Here is a 17,673-nt window from a genome sequence, read left to right on the forward strand (position 1 = left end):
GTGACACGCCCTGTTTTACATTTTAAAAGCTCCCTCTGGCTGCTGTATGGAGGATGGATTGAAGAGGGGGCCAGAACGGAAGAGCGAGGGGGAAGAGAAGCCCGAGTAGAGCTTCAGAGTGGAAGGGAGGGTGACTGGGAGACGGTCCACACGGACCTATTTAGCAAACCCTTAGGTGGGCTTTCCCTGAGCCAGTCCCTATTTTAAGCCCTTCACTGTCAGTCAGCCCCCACAACAATCGTACGATGTGTCTACCCTTACCCCCATTTTGCAGAAGGTACAGACGCGCAGAGGCGAAGCCACTTGCGGGTTTGCCCAGCAGGTGGCGCGCTTGTGCTCCTGCCCTTTGCTCTGTTGACCCTGTAACGGTGCGGGACCTGCCCTCGGTGGGCGCGCGCAGCCCCTCCCGTTCTGTTCCTGGCTGTGTAGTACTCCACGCTGGTCGTCATTCGCTCAGCCCTTACCCGGTGCAAATGACCCCTTGGGTGGCTCCTTACTCCGCAGTGGCCGCCTCTCTGGGAGATGGGGAGTCGCGGAGGTGAACGGTGGTTGGAATTCTGCATTGCGCGGCTCTTGCCACCCTAAAGGCTGGAGTTTGCTCCCCTTTTCCAGACGGGGACGCTGAGGGCCTGGAGAGGGGCTGGCGGAGCGCCGAGCTCTCGGACTGGCCAGCGCGCGGGCCGGGCTGGGAGGGGGCCTCGGCGGTCCTCCGGGCGGGGGCGGGGGCGGAGCCGCGGGGGGCGGGGCCCTCAGCCTCCGCGCCGGCGCCGATGGGCGGGCGCCCCACCTTCCTGTCCCCCGAAGTCCGCGGCGGTGGCGTCCAGAGCCCGCAGCCGCATAGAGCCGGAGCCGAACGGGTGGCGGCGCCATGGCGTGCGCGGGGCTGCTCACCGTGTGCCTGATCCGGCCGCCTGCGCCGGAGCCCCCGCGCCCCCCCGCGCCCGCGCCGGCCGCCGGGCCAGCAGGACACGCGCTCTTCCAAGACGTGAGTGGGGAGCGGGCCGGGGGCGCCGGCGCTGTGGCCGTGGGGGTGGTGTCTCTCGCGGTGTCTCTCCAGGTCTCTGTCGTATCTCTCCCTGTGTCTCCCTGCACTCTCTCACTCTCTGCCTGTCCCCGTCTCTGCGGCTCTCTCACTCTGCTTTTCCCTGTCTCTATGTCAGTCTCTCTTCCTCCAGGTCTGTTGGGGACCCTGCCTCTGCCTCTGGGTCTCTGCCTCTCTCACAATCTCTCTCTGACCCTGCTGTCTCTGTTTCCGTGTGTCTCCCTTATCTTTATCTCGCAGCCTTTGTGTCCCATTCTGTCTCTTATTCTTTCTCTCCTTATCTCTCCTTGTCTCTGGTTCAGTGTCACTGTCCCTCCTGCCCCCCAACCCAGAACCACCCCATGTATGTGTCTGGCCGGGGGCGGGGGGCGGGCTGTCGACCCTTGATCACAGGAGCAGTCACGGTGCCCCGAGGCCGGGTTGACCCAGGCAGGGGGGCCTGGAAGAGGAAGCAGTACCCTGACTCCTGACCTGGTGCTGACCCCAGAGTCCCTTAGATCCAACCCAAGGACCCCACAGTTGGTCGGGGCTGCCCACAGTCGTTCTCTGTGGTCTGTACACCCTCTCCTGACTGGCAGGTAGCCCTGCAGCCCCTATGGACACCAGCGTGGAGCAGCCTGGCCCGACCTCGGTCACTTCCCTGAGCCCCTTCCCCACCTTTCACCCCAGCCCTCAGCCCGTTCTGTGCCTCTCATTCCCCCACTCCCAGAGGTCCCTGCCAGTGGGAAAGGCTGTACTCCTGCCCCCTCCCCACTGTCCCTAGTGACTCAGCACTTGGCCACAGTCCTCCCGGCTGGAAGGGACCTGACCCTCCCACTTCCCAGATGGAAAAACCAAGGCCTGGAGGGTTAGGGATATGTCTGAGATCACACATGGAGGCAGGGGCACACTAGGGTGTGGCCCTAGGTGTCCTCATTCTCAGCTTAGTACCCCTCCCCCACTCTCACCCCCCTGTATCTCCAGGCTACTGGGCTGCTGTGTGGACCCCGAACCAGTGGCAGACCTTCTCTGAGTCAGGCTTCTGGCTAGGGATTACATTCATCCCCGAGCCTCACTGACCCAAGAAAACAGCCAGAGGGAAGAGGTATTCAGGACCTGGAGCTGATAGGGGCTCTCTGTCCAGGCTTTGGCCTGCCCCTCCTTGCCAGGCCTGCTGGTCTCCTATTTGCTGGGCTGCTTTGGGTGACCTGGGAGTCTCTGGTCCCTAGGGGAGACAGGGACCAAGTCTTGACTCTGCTCCACTCTTGCTGCCTCTGTTGCCCTTCCTGTCTGCTTCTCCATGAATACAGTCTGTCCACCCTTGCACGTACACACACACACACACACACACACACACACACACACGCACACAGGCCTGCCCAAGACCCTCATACTGAGTCGGCCTCATAGGAAGCCCCAGCCCTGGAAGGGTTAACCCTGGGCTGCTCCCCTGTGTGCTAGTGGGAAAGTAGGCACCCACAAAGAAAGGACTAGCCACTGCCTGCATGTCAGGGTCTTCAACAAGCTCACAGAGACACAGCCCGGAGTGGGCAGAGTCTGTGACAGACCATAACCACACAGCAGAGTTGGGGATCAGGTCTGGGATGGGTGCCCAGGATACTCAGGCCGCATCTTGGCCCATCTCCCCACCTTCCTCAAGCTGGGACCGTTCGCGGGCTGATGCATCAGCCAGAACTTGGGACTGACTCTGGGTGTGGGAGGTGAAGGTGCAGAGAGCTGGCTTGGAGCACCCCCCACAAGGCCAGGCCCCCAGGAGAAGTGAGCGAGCAGTGGGCCCGCTGTGTGCTCTTCTGTGCTCACCTTGCTGGAAAAGCTCCTGCAGGGCCGAGCTGGGCAGGGAGCTGGGACCATGCTGGGCAGGAGGAAGGGAGACGCAGGGGGCAGGCCAGCCATCTGGGGCTCTGTTGAGTTGGGTGGGGGCCTCTTGCCTCCCAGCTCCCAGCTCCCATCCATGCTCTTTTGTCCTTTAGGTTTTCCGCAGAGCAGACAAGAATGGTGAGTGTGGCTTCCCCTGGGTCCCACAGTGGGGGGACGGGTGACGGACATCGGGTAGGCTCAGGGGAGGGTTGGGGGTTTGGGGGCACAGTCCAGAATGGAGAAAAATCTTGAGAGGACCCAAATCAGGAGAATGAACCCAGGTGTCCTTCTCGGAGGAAGTGTTGTTTTGAATCAAGTTTGGCAGGATGGAGAGTGGCGGACATGTAACTTAGCCAGAGGCTGGAGGTGGGGGCTTATTTTCATGCAGTGCCCTGGCACACTGAGGGGTACTTCTCATATATGACCTTATGTTGTCCTCACAACGGCAAGCTAGTGAGAATTCTTCACCCCATTTCACAGACAAAGGAGCAGGGGCCCAGAGAGGTAAAGCAGGCTGCCTGAGGTGGTGGGCCTTGAACCCAGGTCTAACGTGATGCTTGGTCCCAGGCTCCCTGTGTGAGGGGCTTGGAAGGGTGCGGTCATGGAGATGAGGCCCTGTGGGGGATTTTATCTTAGATTTTTAGAGTGCTCAGTAACTTTCCACATTACCAACCATCTGGACACAGGGAGGGCTTGGGCAGGATAAAGCTAGGTCCAGGGAATCAGCTCCTCCTGCCCTGAGTCCTGGGCAGTCTCAGACTCTGGTCTGGCAAAACCTTGAAAGCTAAAGCAGGAGCCATTAGGGGACCCTGCAGGCAGGTTGCTGCGCATAGATGACTCAGAGCAGCCCACGGTGCCTTGATTGGCCAGTGGAGGGTCTGAGCTGAGACAGCCCGTCAGCCTTGGCCTCACTTTCAGCTGGGGGCTTCAGACCTGTTTATGTTTCAGCCTCCTTGAGAGAGGATTGTGTCCCCACCCCTTGCCCCTTCTCCCTGGGTCTCTTCAAATTGGTGGAGACCATTTGTTCCAACCGGTTGATCAGGGCACATGGTCTCATTTGGATCACAGCATCTTGTCTGGGGAAGTTCAGACCCTCCCCCAGCTCCACTCTCCCCACCCCATCTGCTTAGAGACCTCACAGGTAACGCTCTAGGCCTCTGCTACATGTCCCCTGTGTTGGGGAGGTCTTTCCCTCCTGAGCCAGCCTGCTGCTACTTACAGGGGCTCCACTCTTAGGAAAATCTTATCTGACTCCCTGTGGCTTCTCTGTGAAGGGCCTGGGTCCAGAGCACGGAGGTCCCCTCCACCCTGGAGCCACACTGGCCAGCATGTGGGGCAGAGACCCAGCCCCGAGTCCTCCAAGTGACATCTGGCCCTGCCATGATCTGACTGTGACCCAGGCTGTTGTTCATTTGTTTCTTCATTTGGCAAACATTGAGTCCGTACCCAGTGCCACATGTGTACTGCCCTGTCCCTTGGGTGCCTGTAAAGTGGGCCCTGTTGCCTTAAGTGGGCACCTCTGGGGACCCCAGCCCTTTTGTCCCCAGTGGCTAGGCTTCCCATCAAGCTCAGAATCCCATTCCACTTGGCTGGGTGGTTGTGAGATGCTGCAAAGCCTTCAGTGGGCCTGGATCTTGTGGCAGGGGTACAGCCAGGGTCAGGGATACTGACTCTGCTCTTTGTCCCCCCACCTCCCCCCTCCCAGATGATGGTAAGCTCTCATTTGAAGAATTCCAGAATTACTTTGCCGATGGGGTTCTCAGCCCTGGGGAGCTGCGAGAGCTGTTCAGCAGTATTGATGGGCATCCCGCTGAGTGAGTACTCGAGGGGGATGTGTGCACCGCGTGTAGAGGTGAGGCCAGGCTGTCCCAACCCCACTGTGTCCCCTGCTGCTTTGGTTCCTTATGGAGGATGAGGGGGGCAGAGGGAGAGGGGTGCCAGGGCTCGGTGCCAACTTTACCCACCCACCTACCCCCTCCCTGGCTCCAGCCTTGCTCATCACACTGCTTCCAGCTGGGACCCCAAAATAGCCAGGCCTGAGTCACCACCTATGGTTCAGCCCACAGGTGCCCCCTCTTCCAACTCTCGCTTCCTGCAGGGACCAGAGGATGCCTGGGGACAGCTGGGCCCCGCCTGCTTCCACCCATGGATGCAGGTGCTTCCATATCTACAGGCCTTAGTGCGAGTTTGCTTGCCTTCTCTCCTGCTTCCTCACATGGGTGCACACACATGCACAGCTATCCCTCCCTCTCAATTCCCTTCCCCCCATCTCCTTAGAATAAATCCTAGGCTCCCATGTTCTCAGGCTTGGGCTGGACCCTTTGTCTGCAGTGCTACCACCTCACCACCACCAGATACTCCAGTCAGATTTCTTCTCCTTCAAGGCCTAACTTAGGCAGCCCCGCCTCCAGGAAGCCCTCCCTGACCTACCAAGTAATACTCCATGCCTTCTCTGCATTTCCGCAGACCTGGGACCTGGCTCCCCCTTCCCAGCTCTAACCACTCCTCTCTGACCTGTGTTCATATCTGCCTCCCCGGCCTGAAACCCCCTTGGAGGCAGACAGTGGGACTGAAATTTTGCCCTCAGAGAGTGTTTGGCGGGCTGATAGTACCCGTGCTCCCCCTCTCTGTCCACTGAGCAACTTAACCTGGGGTGGAGTCAGAAGTTGCCTCCTTGTCAGCCTGAGCTGGGCAGGAAGAGGAGAGGAACATTGGCTTCAAAGTCCCAGTTTACCAGGCCCACGTCAGCGGGTCTGAAGGGTGCCTTCTCTTTTCCCTGTAGCAATTTGGAAACGGAGAAGCTGTGTGGTGAGTAGGCCCATGGGAGCTCTTGTCTCCCAGGACCCCTGGGCAGGTGGGTGTGAATGAGAGGCTGTTGCTGGTGTCCCATGGAACAGGATCGGCTGGGCTCAGGGTATGAGGCCTGGTTGGCTGCTGGGGAATTCCAGCTTGTAAATGGGGGGGTGGGGGTCTGGGAACCTTTGAGCATCTCCTCTGCCCTCAGACTACTTCTCTGAACACCTGGGCGTCTATCGGCCTGTGCTGGCTGCACTGGAGTCGCTGAACTGTGCAGTGCTCACTGCCATGGACACCACAAAGCTGGTGAGTGGAGGGGCTGATGGTGGGGGGCCCAAAATGAGGGCAGGGGCTGTCTGCTGTGCTGTGGCAGCCTCCACCACTGGGCTCAGGGCTGTGGAGCTAGAGGCCTGGGTTCTAATCCTGGCTCCCACTTTCTGGCTGTGCATCTTTACCTCTCTGGGCCTCAGTTTCCTCATCTGTAAACTGGGCATTATAATAGAACCTACCTCCAGACATTTGTTGTGACAATTAAACGAGAATGAAGGCAGGGGTTTTTGTCTGTCTTGTTCTCTACTCCATTCCCAGCACCGAGACCTCTGCCTGGCACGCAGTAGCCACGTCACACCTGGAGCTGCTGCTGCTGCTGTTTTTATTATTGACCAGACCTAACTGTTGTGGGGTATGAAGGCCAGCTCCCAGCAGGGATGGGCTGTGGGGGAGGGCACGCTCACACACATCCAGAGGCTCGTGCTGGTGTGTGGAGCTTGGTTGGGGCGGCAGCCTAAGGACATGCGTGAGTAGGCAGGCATGTGTGCACCCATGTGTTTGTGTCTGTGTATGGACACGTGTGCACAAGCATAAACAGTGCTCACGGCCTGGGCTTCAGGCGCTTGGATGGTATTTTAAAAACATCGAAAGGCACCCCTCCCTTTGTGTTCTTTTTAAGAAATGCCTCCACCTAAGCGGGTGAGGAGGGAACAGTGAGCAGGCCTGGGATTGTGCCTGACCTCACTTTGAGGCTCTCAGCAAGTTGATGATCAGCTGAGGACAGGGCTTCCCCTTCTGGTTGCTTTCACATGGGATTTAGTAGTTTTTCAAAGGGTCACCCCTTGGGGCCTGGCATGGGATGGGAATCCAAATGGGATATGATGAGGGGTTGGTATGTTATCATGACTTCCATATCTGTGGCCTGGACACAAGTGGGGGCATCGCCTTCCTTGTTGCCATGGAAACGGCCCTGGGGGTGGGCCCCTAGACTGGCATTCTCTGAACTGGCACTGGTTAGTGGGGATTCAAACTGCAGGTCAAAGTAAGGGCCCCTGGGGTCCTGACCACCTCCTCCTGGCCCAGAAAGGGGTAGAGGGTGACCCTCTTGGGGAATTCCAGCTTGTAAATGGGGGGTGGGGTCTGGGACACAACTCTGCCACACCACACGACTCTGCCAGCTCCAATCATCACTGAGCCTTTTATCTGGCACTCAATGCCTCTGATAGAGCTGCAGCTCAGCCTGCCAGGTGTCTGCCTCTGCACACCCCCATCGTGGCACCACCCCCTCCAGTCCAACATGAGTCATTTGAACACTTCGTGCACCAGCCTGGAGCCATATTCCTGGTACATGGCCCGGGTCATCCAGTGGCACTGGAAGGAACGCAGTGAGGCCACCATGGAGCCGCCTGTCCACACTGCTGTGCCACGCCCGGGCTTGGCCACCAGGCGAGGCTGCAGTGCCCCATAACCATGCCGCCGGCACTGGGCTTCCAGCTCCATCTCCAGGCGCTCAGTGAAGCCAGGGAAAAGCGTGGAGCCACCGGCCACCACCACGGTGTTGGCCAGCCGTGTCCGTAGTGTTGCGGGCATCCTCTGCAGTGCCCGGAAAGCCAGGGTGGGCAGTCCTGGCTCAGCCTGGCCTAGCAGACCCGGCTGGAAGATGGGTTCTGGGCAGCGGAAGCGCTCGCTGCTGAGGCAGACAGAGCACCCATTGCCTAAGTAGAAACTGGCAGGATGGTGGCGGGCAGGGTTACGGAGGTCACCCTCGAAGTCCAGCGACACATAGCAGCAGTGCTTCTTGAGCTGTGTGATGACCTTGCGGGGCAGGGCATGCAGTCGTTGATCGGGGCAGGCTGCCACCAGCAGGTCCCGCAGGTAGCGCGACAGTGTACTGCCTGCCACGTCCAGCCGGAAGGTGGCCTCGTGCCACGAGTGGCCCGCATAGATGGGTGTGGCGTGGCACACGCCCGCGCCCGCCTCCAAGGCCAGCCCGCTGAACGCGCCGACAGAGCAGAGCGCCAGCAACGCGGTGCTGGCCATGTGGCACGCGGGCACTGCCAGGGCCTCGAACAGCAGCTCAGCCACCCTCTCGCGGCCCGCGGGCGGAGCCGACGGCGAGTCGCTCACCAGCACCGGCCACTGCTCTGGGCACACCCGCAGGCCCCCCACCAGCAGGCGTTCCCACAGCCCCTCCAGCGCCTCCCAGTCCACCACCACGCCGTGCTTGATGGGGTGCGCCCGCGCCACGCCGCCCGCCAGCTCGCAGCCGGGCGCCCCGGGCAGCACGGGCCGGTCCCAGCTGGGTACCAGGCTGGAGCTCTTCAGTACCAGGCGCGGCTGCTCCTCGCCCGCGAAGCCCGCCTTGGTGAAGCCCGAGCCCTGGTCCACCACCACCGCGACGCGGCCCAGCGAGGACAGCCGGCGGACCCGGTGGCTCCCGGACAGCGACGCCACCTTCGGGCCGGCCACGCCCTTCAGCCCAAAGCTCCGCCCCCGGCGTGAGAACCCCGCCTCAGCTGGACTTGATGGAGGCCCGCCTTTCAGATCTTGGCTCTGCCTCATGGGCCTTCGTCCCCGCCTTCTGGTCCTGAAGTCCCACTCTTCTGGCCGGAGTGGAGGTCTCTTTTCAGCTCTTGGCTCCGACCCTGGGCCTGAGGCCCGACCTTTGGTTCAAGTGTCGGTCTCCGCCCTAACTGGGCTCTGGCTCAGTCCCTCTTGGTCCTCCTCGGGCTCAAGGCCCCACCCCCTCTCCGAGGACTCGCCTGGGCGGTGCGGCTCCGCCCCCTAATCCCTTGCTGAGGTGGATGATGAGAGGGCCGCTTTAAGAGATTGAGAAGCCTCCAGGAGCAGCTCTGAGAATGAAGGGGACTTGTGGCAATGTTTTCCGGACATATATCCCCCTTGGGGACCCAGGAGTCCAGCCCAGCCCTAGAGACCCTGGCGGTCTCCTGGCACTTCTCAACTGAGCTTGACAGAAGTATTGTAGCTCCTGGTCGTGGAGTTGGGAGGGGGTGGTCAGAGAAGGAAGGAAAAGAACTTGGACTCATTGTGACCTCAGTTCTCAGCACCTGCTGTGCTTTCGCAGCCTCTACCCTGATGAAAACGCCCCAGACCCATCCTCTCTCCTGGGACAGGGTCAAGGGCAGTGATTTTGACATCCAGGGGTCTGGCCTCAGCCGCTCAGTCCAACCAATTTGATTCCTTCCCCAAACCACTTCGGATTATCTGATGTGCGCTGGCCAAATGTGCGGCCCCTTCCCTCTCAACGCTGAAGAGAAAGCTCTTAATCATGGATCTCCAGCCCCCCTGAAGATCTCTGTGTGCTTAGCCTTCAAGGGCCCAGGTAGCCCACAAAGGGATCCTACCTTCAGGGGCTTACAAACGTGGACCTGAGTTTGTGACTCTGTTCTGAGGCTGACTCGCTGTGCACTGAGCAAGTCCTAATCTCTCTCTGGGCTCAGTTACTTCCTCCGAAAGGCGGTCGTCCTCACACACAGGAAATAGTCCACGTCTTGTCTCTGCAGAGTCTCTTTATTCTCTTTAGGATCATTCTGGTTGCAAGTTGAAGACCCATTCCGGTGAGCTTAAGCTAAAATACGGACTTTTATCACAAGGATCTTGTATGTCTTACTGGATATCAAGGCAAGGGTGAAATCAGGTTTTAGGAAAAGACTGGAATCAGGGCCTGACTGCCGGCCTGTGGGGGACCCAAGATGTGCACTGGCTCTGCGTTCTGTTTACATTCTTCTCAAGACTGGCTTCAGCCTGTGCACGTTCCTGTAGAAAACATAGTCTCCTACAGCTCCTAAATTACAGACCCAGGGAAGGGGCTGATAGGACCAGCTTGGGCCAATTGCTTATGCCAGGAGGTGTGGCCACATTGAGGAACGTGGTTGCCCTGATTGTAACCATGTGGATGGTAGGAAAGGGTCAGTTCTCACAAAGCAGCAGGGGAGATGCTATGGGTAGTACAGCCTGCAGCCTGATGCAGGTGATGTCGTGTTGACACTGACAAAAGTGTATCTTCAGCAGAAGCTGTGCCTGTGGTTTTAGTGAACTGGGACCTTCACTCCTGCTGCATCTGCCCCCAAAGGGGGCATTCTGATGTTGGTCTCCAGTGGAATGCAGGCTGCAGGTTTGGCAGGGCTGGAGGGAGTAGGGTCTGGAGCTGGGTTTGGGACCCAGGAGAGAGAGAAGCAGCTGGGTTCCGCCCACAGAAAGTGTGCAGGGCCTCTTGTGGGTGAATTAGGGAGGTGAACCTCGAATTGAAAACCACAAGTGGCAATATGGCCAGAGCAGGGGTGAGGGTGGAAGTCACTAAGAAGCCCTAGAGGCGAAGACCGAGGCTGGGGGTCTGGACCTGTACATCCCAGTAATAAGTTTGGGTGTTTCCCTGTGGGCAGCGGAGAACCAGTGTGAGCTTATGAGCGGGAGCGTGAACTGCCCTACAGATCAGTGGTTTGGAAGAAGCCTTTGGTTGCAATGTGGGGAAGAGGATGGGACAGGGTGATTTGGGAGACAAGTGACTGAGGTGCCTTGGGGGTTACCAAGCAGAGTGGGTTAGGAGGGAAGGGTCAGAGGACCAGGGACCCCAGCCTCTCCTCCTGGGTGCTCTCACAGGCAGAACGTGAGTCTAAGGCTCAAACTATGCTGACCATGAGAACTTCACAGTTCTTTCCCCAAGGTGGTGGCTTTTTGCCTGGGACCTTCCCTCAGCTTAAGAAGGACCTGTGAGTGCTGGAGACTCTTGGAGCTGCCTGGCCTCTGCTGGAAGCAGGCCCCTCCTCCTAGCGTGGCCAAGCCTGGGTTTGCCCAAGCTCTCTTCCACTGGGCCTGCAGAGCCGTCAGGATCTGACCCGGGCCTGGAGCTGGAGGGGAGAGGAGCAGCCTCCCTCCACTGTGGCAGGGTGCCCCCGCCCCCACCACCGCCAGCCCGGAATAGGGGTTCTGACTCTTGGGTCACAAGAAGGGAGGAGGCAAAAACAGCCTTGTCTCCAGGCCATGGCTGTGGCTCTGCCTTCAATACGCCTGTTCTCCCCCGTCTCGCTCAGGCCCTAAGTTTCCCCCACCCCAGCTCTACGCCCCGATGCCTCAGACAGGGCTACAGCGCCAGGGTTGCTATGCGCTCTTTATTGGTATGGACTGTGGTCCGGAGCTCCGGGCCAGGCACTCAGTGCCGCGGGCGAGGGCCGCGGCGCCGCTTGCTCGGCTGCTCCTAGGTAGGGTCGCGTAGCCGCCCGCCTTGCTCTCGGTCAGCAAACGGGCGTTGAGCCACTGTCAGCCATGCGCGGCCTTGGCCCCGCCGGGCCCGCCCCCGGGCCCACCCGCCACGCGGCGCCCCTCCTCCTGCAGCCGCGCGTCCAGCAGCAGCAGCTTGACTAGGATCATCTTCGTTGCGCGCCGTCCCGCCGCTCAGCGCCGTCGCCTGCACCTTGCAACGTGGGCGCCGCCGCGTCCTCACCCGGCCGCCTGGGCCGCGCGCCGGGGCCTGCCGTCGCCTCGGCTAGCTGCTGCCGCTTGTCCAGGGGGAAAAGCAGCAAGATCTTGGTCTGGGGGTGGGGCAGGGGCGTTAGGGGAAAGAGCGCGCCCCACCTTCCTATTGGGGACCCTCACCCACCCGGGTTCTGTCTCCCAGGACCCTGCCCCCTCTACGTTTCCGGGACTCCTGCCATCCTCCCAGCCCTGGCAGGGGGTAGTGGGGGAGGCAGGCACCCTGCCCCCCTCGCCCGGAACCCTGCCTCCCCTCTGGAAACCCTCACCCCCGCCCCCGCCAGGCTGACCTCCTGAGACCTCACTCCGGTCACGTTTATGAAATCCGCTGCCTGCCCTCCCAGCCTCGATGCTGAGACCCTCACCCACCCCGGCCTCGGTCCAGGGCCTCTGCCCACTTGAGGAGGGGCAATGGAAAGGGGGCATAAGGGAACTCCCTGTGCCCATAGCCCCAGTGGCACCAGCTAGGGCTGATTCGCCATGCCAGGACCTCCACCCATCTGTCCAGGGTTGGGAGAATCCCCTCCTGCTCCCCCTCCTAGGCTCCCAAGTCTCATCCACCTCCTGGTTTCTGGAATACCTGCTCTCCCTTCTGGGTTATTAGGACCCCATCCACACCCACGTGGGTTCCTGGGATCCTCATCCTCAGAAGGGGTTCTCTAACCCCGTCCATGCCCCACGAGGCCTAGAGTCCCAGCATCCCCTCCTGTCCACCTGTCCAGGTCCCCTGAACTCCATCTGCCCCTTGCCCCCTGGGACTCACACTCGGCTTCTTCCACTTGAGGTGGTTGAAGAACTGCTGTTTCCGCCAGGCCTTGTCCATGTCAGGTGGCCTCTCCTTGCGGGCCTGCTTGGGCACTTTGGTCCTCTTGTGGGAACTGTTGTTTCCTATGGCAGGGCTGGTCACCACTGGGGGGCCCGGCCCATGCTGCCTCTGCCCTGCCCTCTGGCTGGGGGTCCCCTGCCCCGGCTCTGTCCCAGGGACACCACATTGTGACCTCATGGGTCGACCTAACAAGCTCCAGGCTCCGAGCTGCTCCTCCCAGAACACACGGGCCAATCTCGGCTCCATTTACTCTGTCTGTGACTTCTGGCCTTGGTTTCTCAGCTGTAAAACTGGGCTAATGACATAAGTGAGGCGATGCTTGTAAGGTGCTTAGTGGTGAGGAGAGGAATTTCTGTGACCTGGGTTTGAATTCTGACTCTGCCGCTAACTAGTTGTGTGACCTTGGCCAAGGTAATCAACTTCTGTAGGCCTCAGTCTTTTCATATGCAAAACAGGGTCAATTATGTTTCCTGTAGATTATTACAAGGATTAAATGTAACTCTGTTTAGAAACAGGGCCTGACGCAGAATGGGTGCTTGTGTCAGCCAGGTTCTTTGGTTGTAAACAACAGAAACTGATCAGTCATCTTAAGCACCAGCAAGGGAATTTATTGGAAGGATTTCAGGAAGCTCAAAGAACGGCCAGGAAGTCTAGAGATCAGGCTTGGAGAAACCACTGGCCTGTCTGAGAATGAGAGGTCCCAGCCCCCACTCTGTCCCTGCCTATCTGATGGCTGAATTGAGGCAGGTCATGGGCAGAAGACGAAGCCCTTGATGTAGGGTGCCTCTGGAGCCCCTTGTGGAGGGGGGCACCACAGCTCCCCAGGACTCCCACCCTGTACTGTGTGTGTAGGTGGAGTGGGCAGGTTTCTTGTTAGTATTATGTTTGACAATAAAAACAATGGCAGTTCTTTATTGAGAACTTATGTGCCAGGTACTAGGCTGAGCCCTATGTAGGAGATAACTCACTGGAGCCTCTCAACAGCTCAGTGAGATGGCTATTACCATCCCTGTTCTATAGGTGAGGAAACTGAGGCACAAGGAGATGAAGGTAGCTGGGGAGTCTCTGAGCATTCCAGGTGGGCAGCACAGGGCCTGGCACATGGTGGGCCTCCCTGTCTCTGCCCGCCTTGGCAAGGGCTGGGGGGAAATGGCAGTGTAGACGGGGATCAGTGCTGGGGTGTGTGTGTGAGGCCAGCGACCTGCCATCTTGTATCTGCAGCTCCTAGTAAGAGGTGCTCAGTAAATGTTTGTTGCATGGATGAGTGAATGAATGAATGGATGAATGAATGAATACTAAGACTGTGAGTCTGGGGCCAGCTGGTGAGTATGGCGCCATATCACACTGTCATTTTGCCTCATGTGTCAAAATTGCCCTGCCTCACCCCACCCAGCCCAGTCTAGCTGTGCCTGCGGCCTCATTGGCTGAAGGTGGGAGCCCCAACAGGGAAAGGGCCTTGAGGGCCAGAGAATGGCAGATGCTTCTCTGTGAGCTGGCCTCATACCTCCCAGTAAGAGAGGCCAGGCCCAGACAAGGAGGGGGTCCGGGGTCTGCTCCCCACTGAGTCCCAGCGCCTTTCTGCTTATGCCAGGTCTGCATGTCCTCTGCTCTTTAGGCTGCCACTGTTGCTCTGATGAGCAGCGGATGGGGCGCAGGGGGCAGCTCCCAATTCAGAAATACATGCTTGGAGCCAGGAGATGCTGACCATGCCCCCTCTGCCCCCAGGAGTATGAGCGGGCCTCCAAGGTGGACCAGTTTGTGACACGCTTCCTATTGCGGGAGACGGTGAGCCAGCTCCAAGCCCTGCAGAGCTCGCTGGAGGGGGCGTCAGATACCCTGGAGGCCCAGGCCCATGGCCCACGGTGTGTGAGGAGCTCTGCCCACCTGTGGGTCCGGTTCATGAATGCCCCTTATCTCCATGTGTCAAGGCCCTCAGCTCTTATCATGTTCCACGTTCTAGCATCCTGGAGCCCAAATTCTTTTTTTTTTTTTAATTTATTTATTTATGGCTGTGTTGGGTCTTCGTTTCTGTGCGAGGGCTTTCTCTAGTTGTGGCAAGCGGGGAGGCCCACGCACCACTCTTCATCGCGGTGCGTGGGCCTCTCACTATCGCGGCCTCTCTTGTTGCGGAGCACAGGCTCCAGACGCGCAGGCTCAGTAATTGTGGCTCACGGGCTCAGTTGCCCCGCGGCATGTGGGATCTTCCCAGACCAGGGCTCGAACCCGTGTCCCCTGCATTGGCAGGCAGATTCTCAACCACTGCGCCACCAGGGAAGCCCCCAAATTCTTGTTCTTAGGCAGGGAGGCCAAGAGGGGGTGAGCAGGGGTGGCTGGCTTTGAGGCTGGGCCTCAGTGTCCCGGGAAGCCTGTCTTACCCACCCAGGCCCGTGCTGGGGCCCCAGTGCTTGGCCCCGTGAGTCTGGGAGCAGTGGGCTGACCCCTCCACTCCCCTCAGGTCAGACGAAGAGAGGGTGGAGGTGCAGAGCAGGCCCCGTGGCAGCCGGCGGGCAGGGCGCAGGGCCCTGCGGAGTGTCAGTCGGTCACCCACCTGGTCTCCTGGCTCCTCTGACACAGGTGTGCCTGCGGTGGGATGGGAGGGCACGGCATCCCCCAGGGCCCCAGTGTTTGCTCCTCCACTTTCCCTCAATTCATCCCAAGAAGCCCCCAGCCTGAGGGGGCCCGTGCCTGACCCCCAGGGCAGAGCTCAGAGGCTGAGATGCACTGGCGGCTCCAGATCAACCGTCTCCAGGAGCTCATCGACCAGCTGGAGTGCAAGGTGAGTGGCCGTGTGGCCAGTACCCTGTGCCTGTGGACCTTTTGGGAATTCACGCAAGCCAGGCACACGCCAGGGAACTGGCCCACGCTCTGCATCCCTCACAGGCCCCCCGGCTGGAACCCCTGCACGAGGAGGAGTTTACCAAGGGGCCCAACTCGGTGAGTGTGTGAGAGGGGCAGGCAGCTGGGTGTGGGAGTCCGGGAGGAGATCATGAAGTGAGGAGGCTCACGGGGCCAGCTGCCCCCAGCCTCTGTCTTGTACATATGCCCCCTTCTCCAGGCTTGACCCAGCCCTTGTCCCCTGGGCCTGGCAGGCAGGTGCTGGGTTCTGGCCCTTGCTCTGTGACCCTGCAGAACTCTGCCCTTCCCTGGGCGTCAGTGTCCCTTGTCTACAGTTCTGAAAGCTGGGTCTGGAGCAGTGTGGACAGAGGCTAAAGGGGGCAGGAGGAAGGGGTGCCATACTGCAGGAGAGTGGGACAGTGGCTGGATCAAGGCAGCAACCCTGGCGATGGGAAGAGGAGGATGGAGTCAGGGAAGCTGGGGGCCAGGCTGGGGCAGGAGCCCGACCTCAGGGTTGGCTGGGTCTGGTGCAGGCCAAGAAGGGCGGGGTCGTCCTGGAGGCCACAGCAGTCCCTCACCCCATGCCCTGCCCTACCCCACCCCAGCTGACCAGGCTGCCTCTCTTGCCAGCACATCCTCGTGGCCCAAAGGCAGGTGCAGGTGGCAGAGGAAGCCCTGCAGGACTTCCACCATGCCCTGTGCTGCTACGTGGACTTCACAGGGGCCCAGAGCCATTGCCTGCAGTGAGTCCTCAGCCGGGTGGTGGGCCGGCCAGGGTCGGGGTGGGGGGTGAGCACGAGGAATGCTGGGACTGAGCGTCCTGGGCCAGGGCTCTCGTTAGACACCCCTGGCTAGGTGGGCAGAGGTGGTGGCAGCCCAGGCCTGGCCTGGCCGTCTCTTTGGCCCTGCAGTGTGTCTGCCCAGAAGATGCTGGACAATGCCTCCTTCACCCTGTACGAGTTCTGGCAGGATGAGGCCTCCTGGAGAAGGTATGAGTGGTGGTCTAACAGCTAATGTTTATTGAGTATGTGCCCTGGAGTGAGTCAAGCCTGGGTTCAAATCATCCTCTCCTATTCACTGGCTGTGTGACCTCAGGAGAGTTACCCCTCTGAGCCCCAGTGGCCTCCTTTTCAAAATGGGAGTGATCATAGTTCCATCCTCTTATCACCTAAATGAGATGACATGTAAAGAACTGAACACAGTGCCAGGTACAAGGTAGGTGCTCAATGAATACACACCTTTACCACTGGGCCACACCCTATGGCATAGGGCCTATGCCACACGCCTTGTGTGTTATTTCATGTAACCCTCCCAGTATCCCAGTGAAGTGGACACTATTGTCCCCATTTCACAGAGGAGAAAACTGAGGCTCAGAGCCACTATGAGGAAGGACTCAGATCTGAATCCAGGCAGCAGGACTGGGTGGGAGTGGGGAGCTTTTAACCATGTGGTCCTGATCCTTGGGGACCAGCTCCAGCCTTGGTCCACTCTGCGGCCCTCCCCAGGCACCAGCAGTCCGCCTGCAGTAAGGCCTTCCAGCGCATCCTCATTGACCACCTGCAGGCTCCAGACACCCTCACCACTGTGTTCTTCCCAGGTGGGCTTCAGCTCCCAACGCTCTCCACAGCCCTGGGAACTGGTGGGAAGGGCAGTGGGCACCTGATGGCCTCTGACTCCCCACCTCTGACCCTCAGCATCCTGGTGGATTATGAATAATAACTGAGCCTGACCTGCATAAGCCAAGGACCCTGGAGCCCTGCCTGTCTCCTTCTGGAGCTTCTGGACTGGTCAGCTCAGCTCAAGACCAAGAACGCTGCCACCTCCTATACCTGGGGCCTGGCTCTCAGAGGCTTCCCCTCCCAGAGCCAGCTGGCGGAGAATCTCTCAGCCCAGGGATCAGGGACTGGGCTGCTTGCTTTGTATTTCTTTCTTTAACAGTGTATTTTATTGCTCATAGCTTTGGCCTCTGAGGCACTCTGGCATCTGTCTGGCTCAGGAGGCCTGGATTCTGGTCCCCTCTGCCCCTGCCTTGCTGTGTGACCCAGGGCAGGTCCCTTCCCTCTCTGAGTGGGCCTTGGGCTGTCTGGCTACCTAGTGGGTGCCTGCTTTCTGCTTGCTATCTTGGGGCCAGGCTTCTGCTCTTCCCCAACCAGCAGCAGAACCAGGGCTGATGCTCAGGGACTGTCCATACCCCCGAACCTCGACTCCCGAGGCTGGGCTGGATCAGTCTGCAGTCTGCAAGGACCTGGGTGTCCCCATCACCCTCCAGGGCTGGCAGGCTCCTGACTCTTTCAGCACCTGTGGCTGCACCAGAGCCCTCTGCAGGATCCTGGGTTGGTTTGCATGTCATTTGCATATCATTTGCATGCTCATGCCCACCCATACTAAGGGCACTATGGGAAGCCCCAAGGTGACCTTGCTAAGTAGCAATAATTTGGCTCCAGAGTCACCTGCTGCCCCCAGATACCTCTGAACCCCAGCCCAGGACCCCAGCACAGAGGCAATAAAGGCAGTAGTCACCTCTGGCATCGTGTCCTCTCTCTCCCTTGGCAAGAAG

At 59.6% G+C, this 17,673-nt stretch overlaps 3 protein-coding genes across 3 annotated transcripts; 1 reads left to right on the forward strand and 2 right to left on the reverse strand.

The window, feature by feature from the left end:
* Window positions 1–775: 775 nt before the first annotated feature.
* On the forward strand, window positions 776–17,641 carry NECAB3 (N-terminal EF-hand calcium binding protein 3). Its single transcript, XM_082432225.1, is given in 14 exon segments — window positions 776–985; window positions 3,013–3,037; window positions 4,605–4,713; window positions 5,682–5,707; window positions 5,904–6,001; window positions 14,007–14,143; window positions 14,737–14,855; window positions 14,978–15,057; window positions 15,162–15,215; window positions 15,722–15,739; window positions 15,741–15,859; window positions 16,028–16,105; window positions 16,622–16,713; window positions 16,811–17,641. Coding segments are annotated over 14 exon segments (1,101 nt in total). The 5' UTR covers window positions 776–868; the 3' UTR covers window positions 16,840–17,641.
* On the reverse strand, window positions 6,021–8,539 carry ACTL10 (actin like 10). Its single transcript, XM_082432212.1, has one exon. The coding sequence runs from the start codon at window positions 8,525–8,527 to the stop codon at window positions 7,268–7,270; it is 1,260 nt and encodes a 419-aa protein (XP_082288338.1). The 5' UTR covers window positions 8,528–8,539; the 3' UTR covers window positions 6,021–7,267.
* Window positions 11,231–13,997, reverse strand: LOC309646076 (uncharacterized protein C20orf144 homolog). Its single transcript, XM_082432067.1, is given in 4 exon segments — window positions 11,231–11,358; window positions 11,361–11,573; window positions 11,746–11,852; window positions 12,154–13,997. Coding segments are annotated over 4 exon segments (810 nt in total). The 5' UTR covers window positions 12,528–13,997; the 3' UTR covers window positions 11,231–11,242.
* Window positions 17,642–17,673: the final 32 nt, after the last annotated feature.

The sequence above is a fragment of the Balaenoptera physalus genome (genome assembly GCF_965194825.1).
Source record: "Balaenoptera physalus genome assembly, chromosome: 16".
NCBI classification, from domain to species: Eukaryota; Metazoa; Chordata; class Mammalia; order Artiodactyla; family Balaenopteridae; genus Balaenoptera; species Balaenoptera physalus.

Excerpts from the sequence above, each read along its gene's own strand:
- ACTL10 (XM_082432212.1), bottom strand. The coding sequence starts at position 8,527 with ATGAGGCAGAGCCAAGATCTGAAAGGCGGGCCTCCATCAAGTCCAGCT.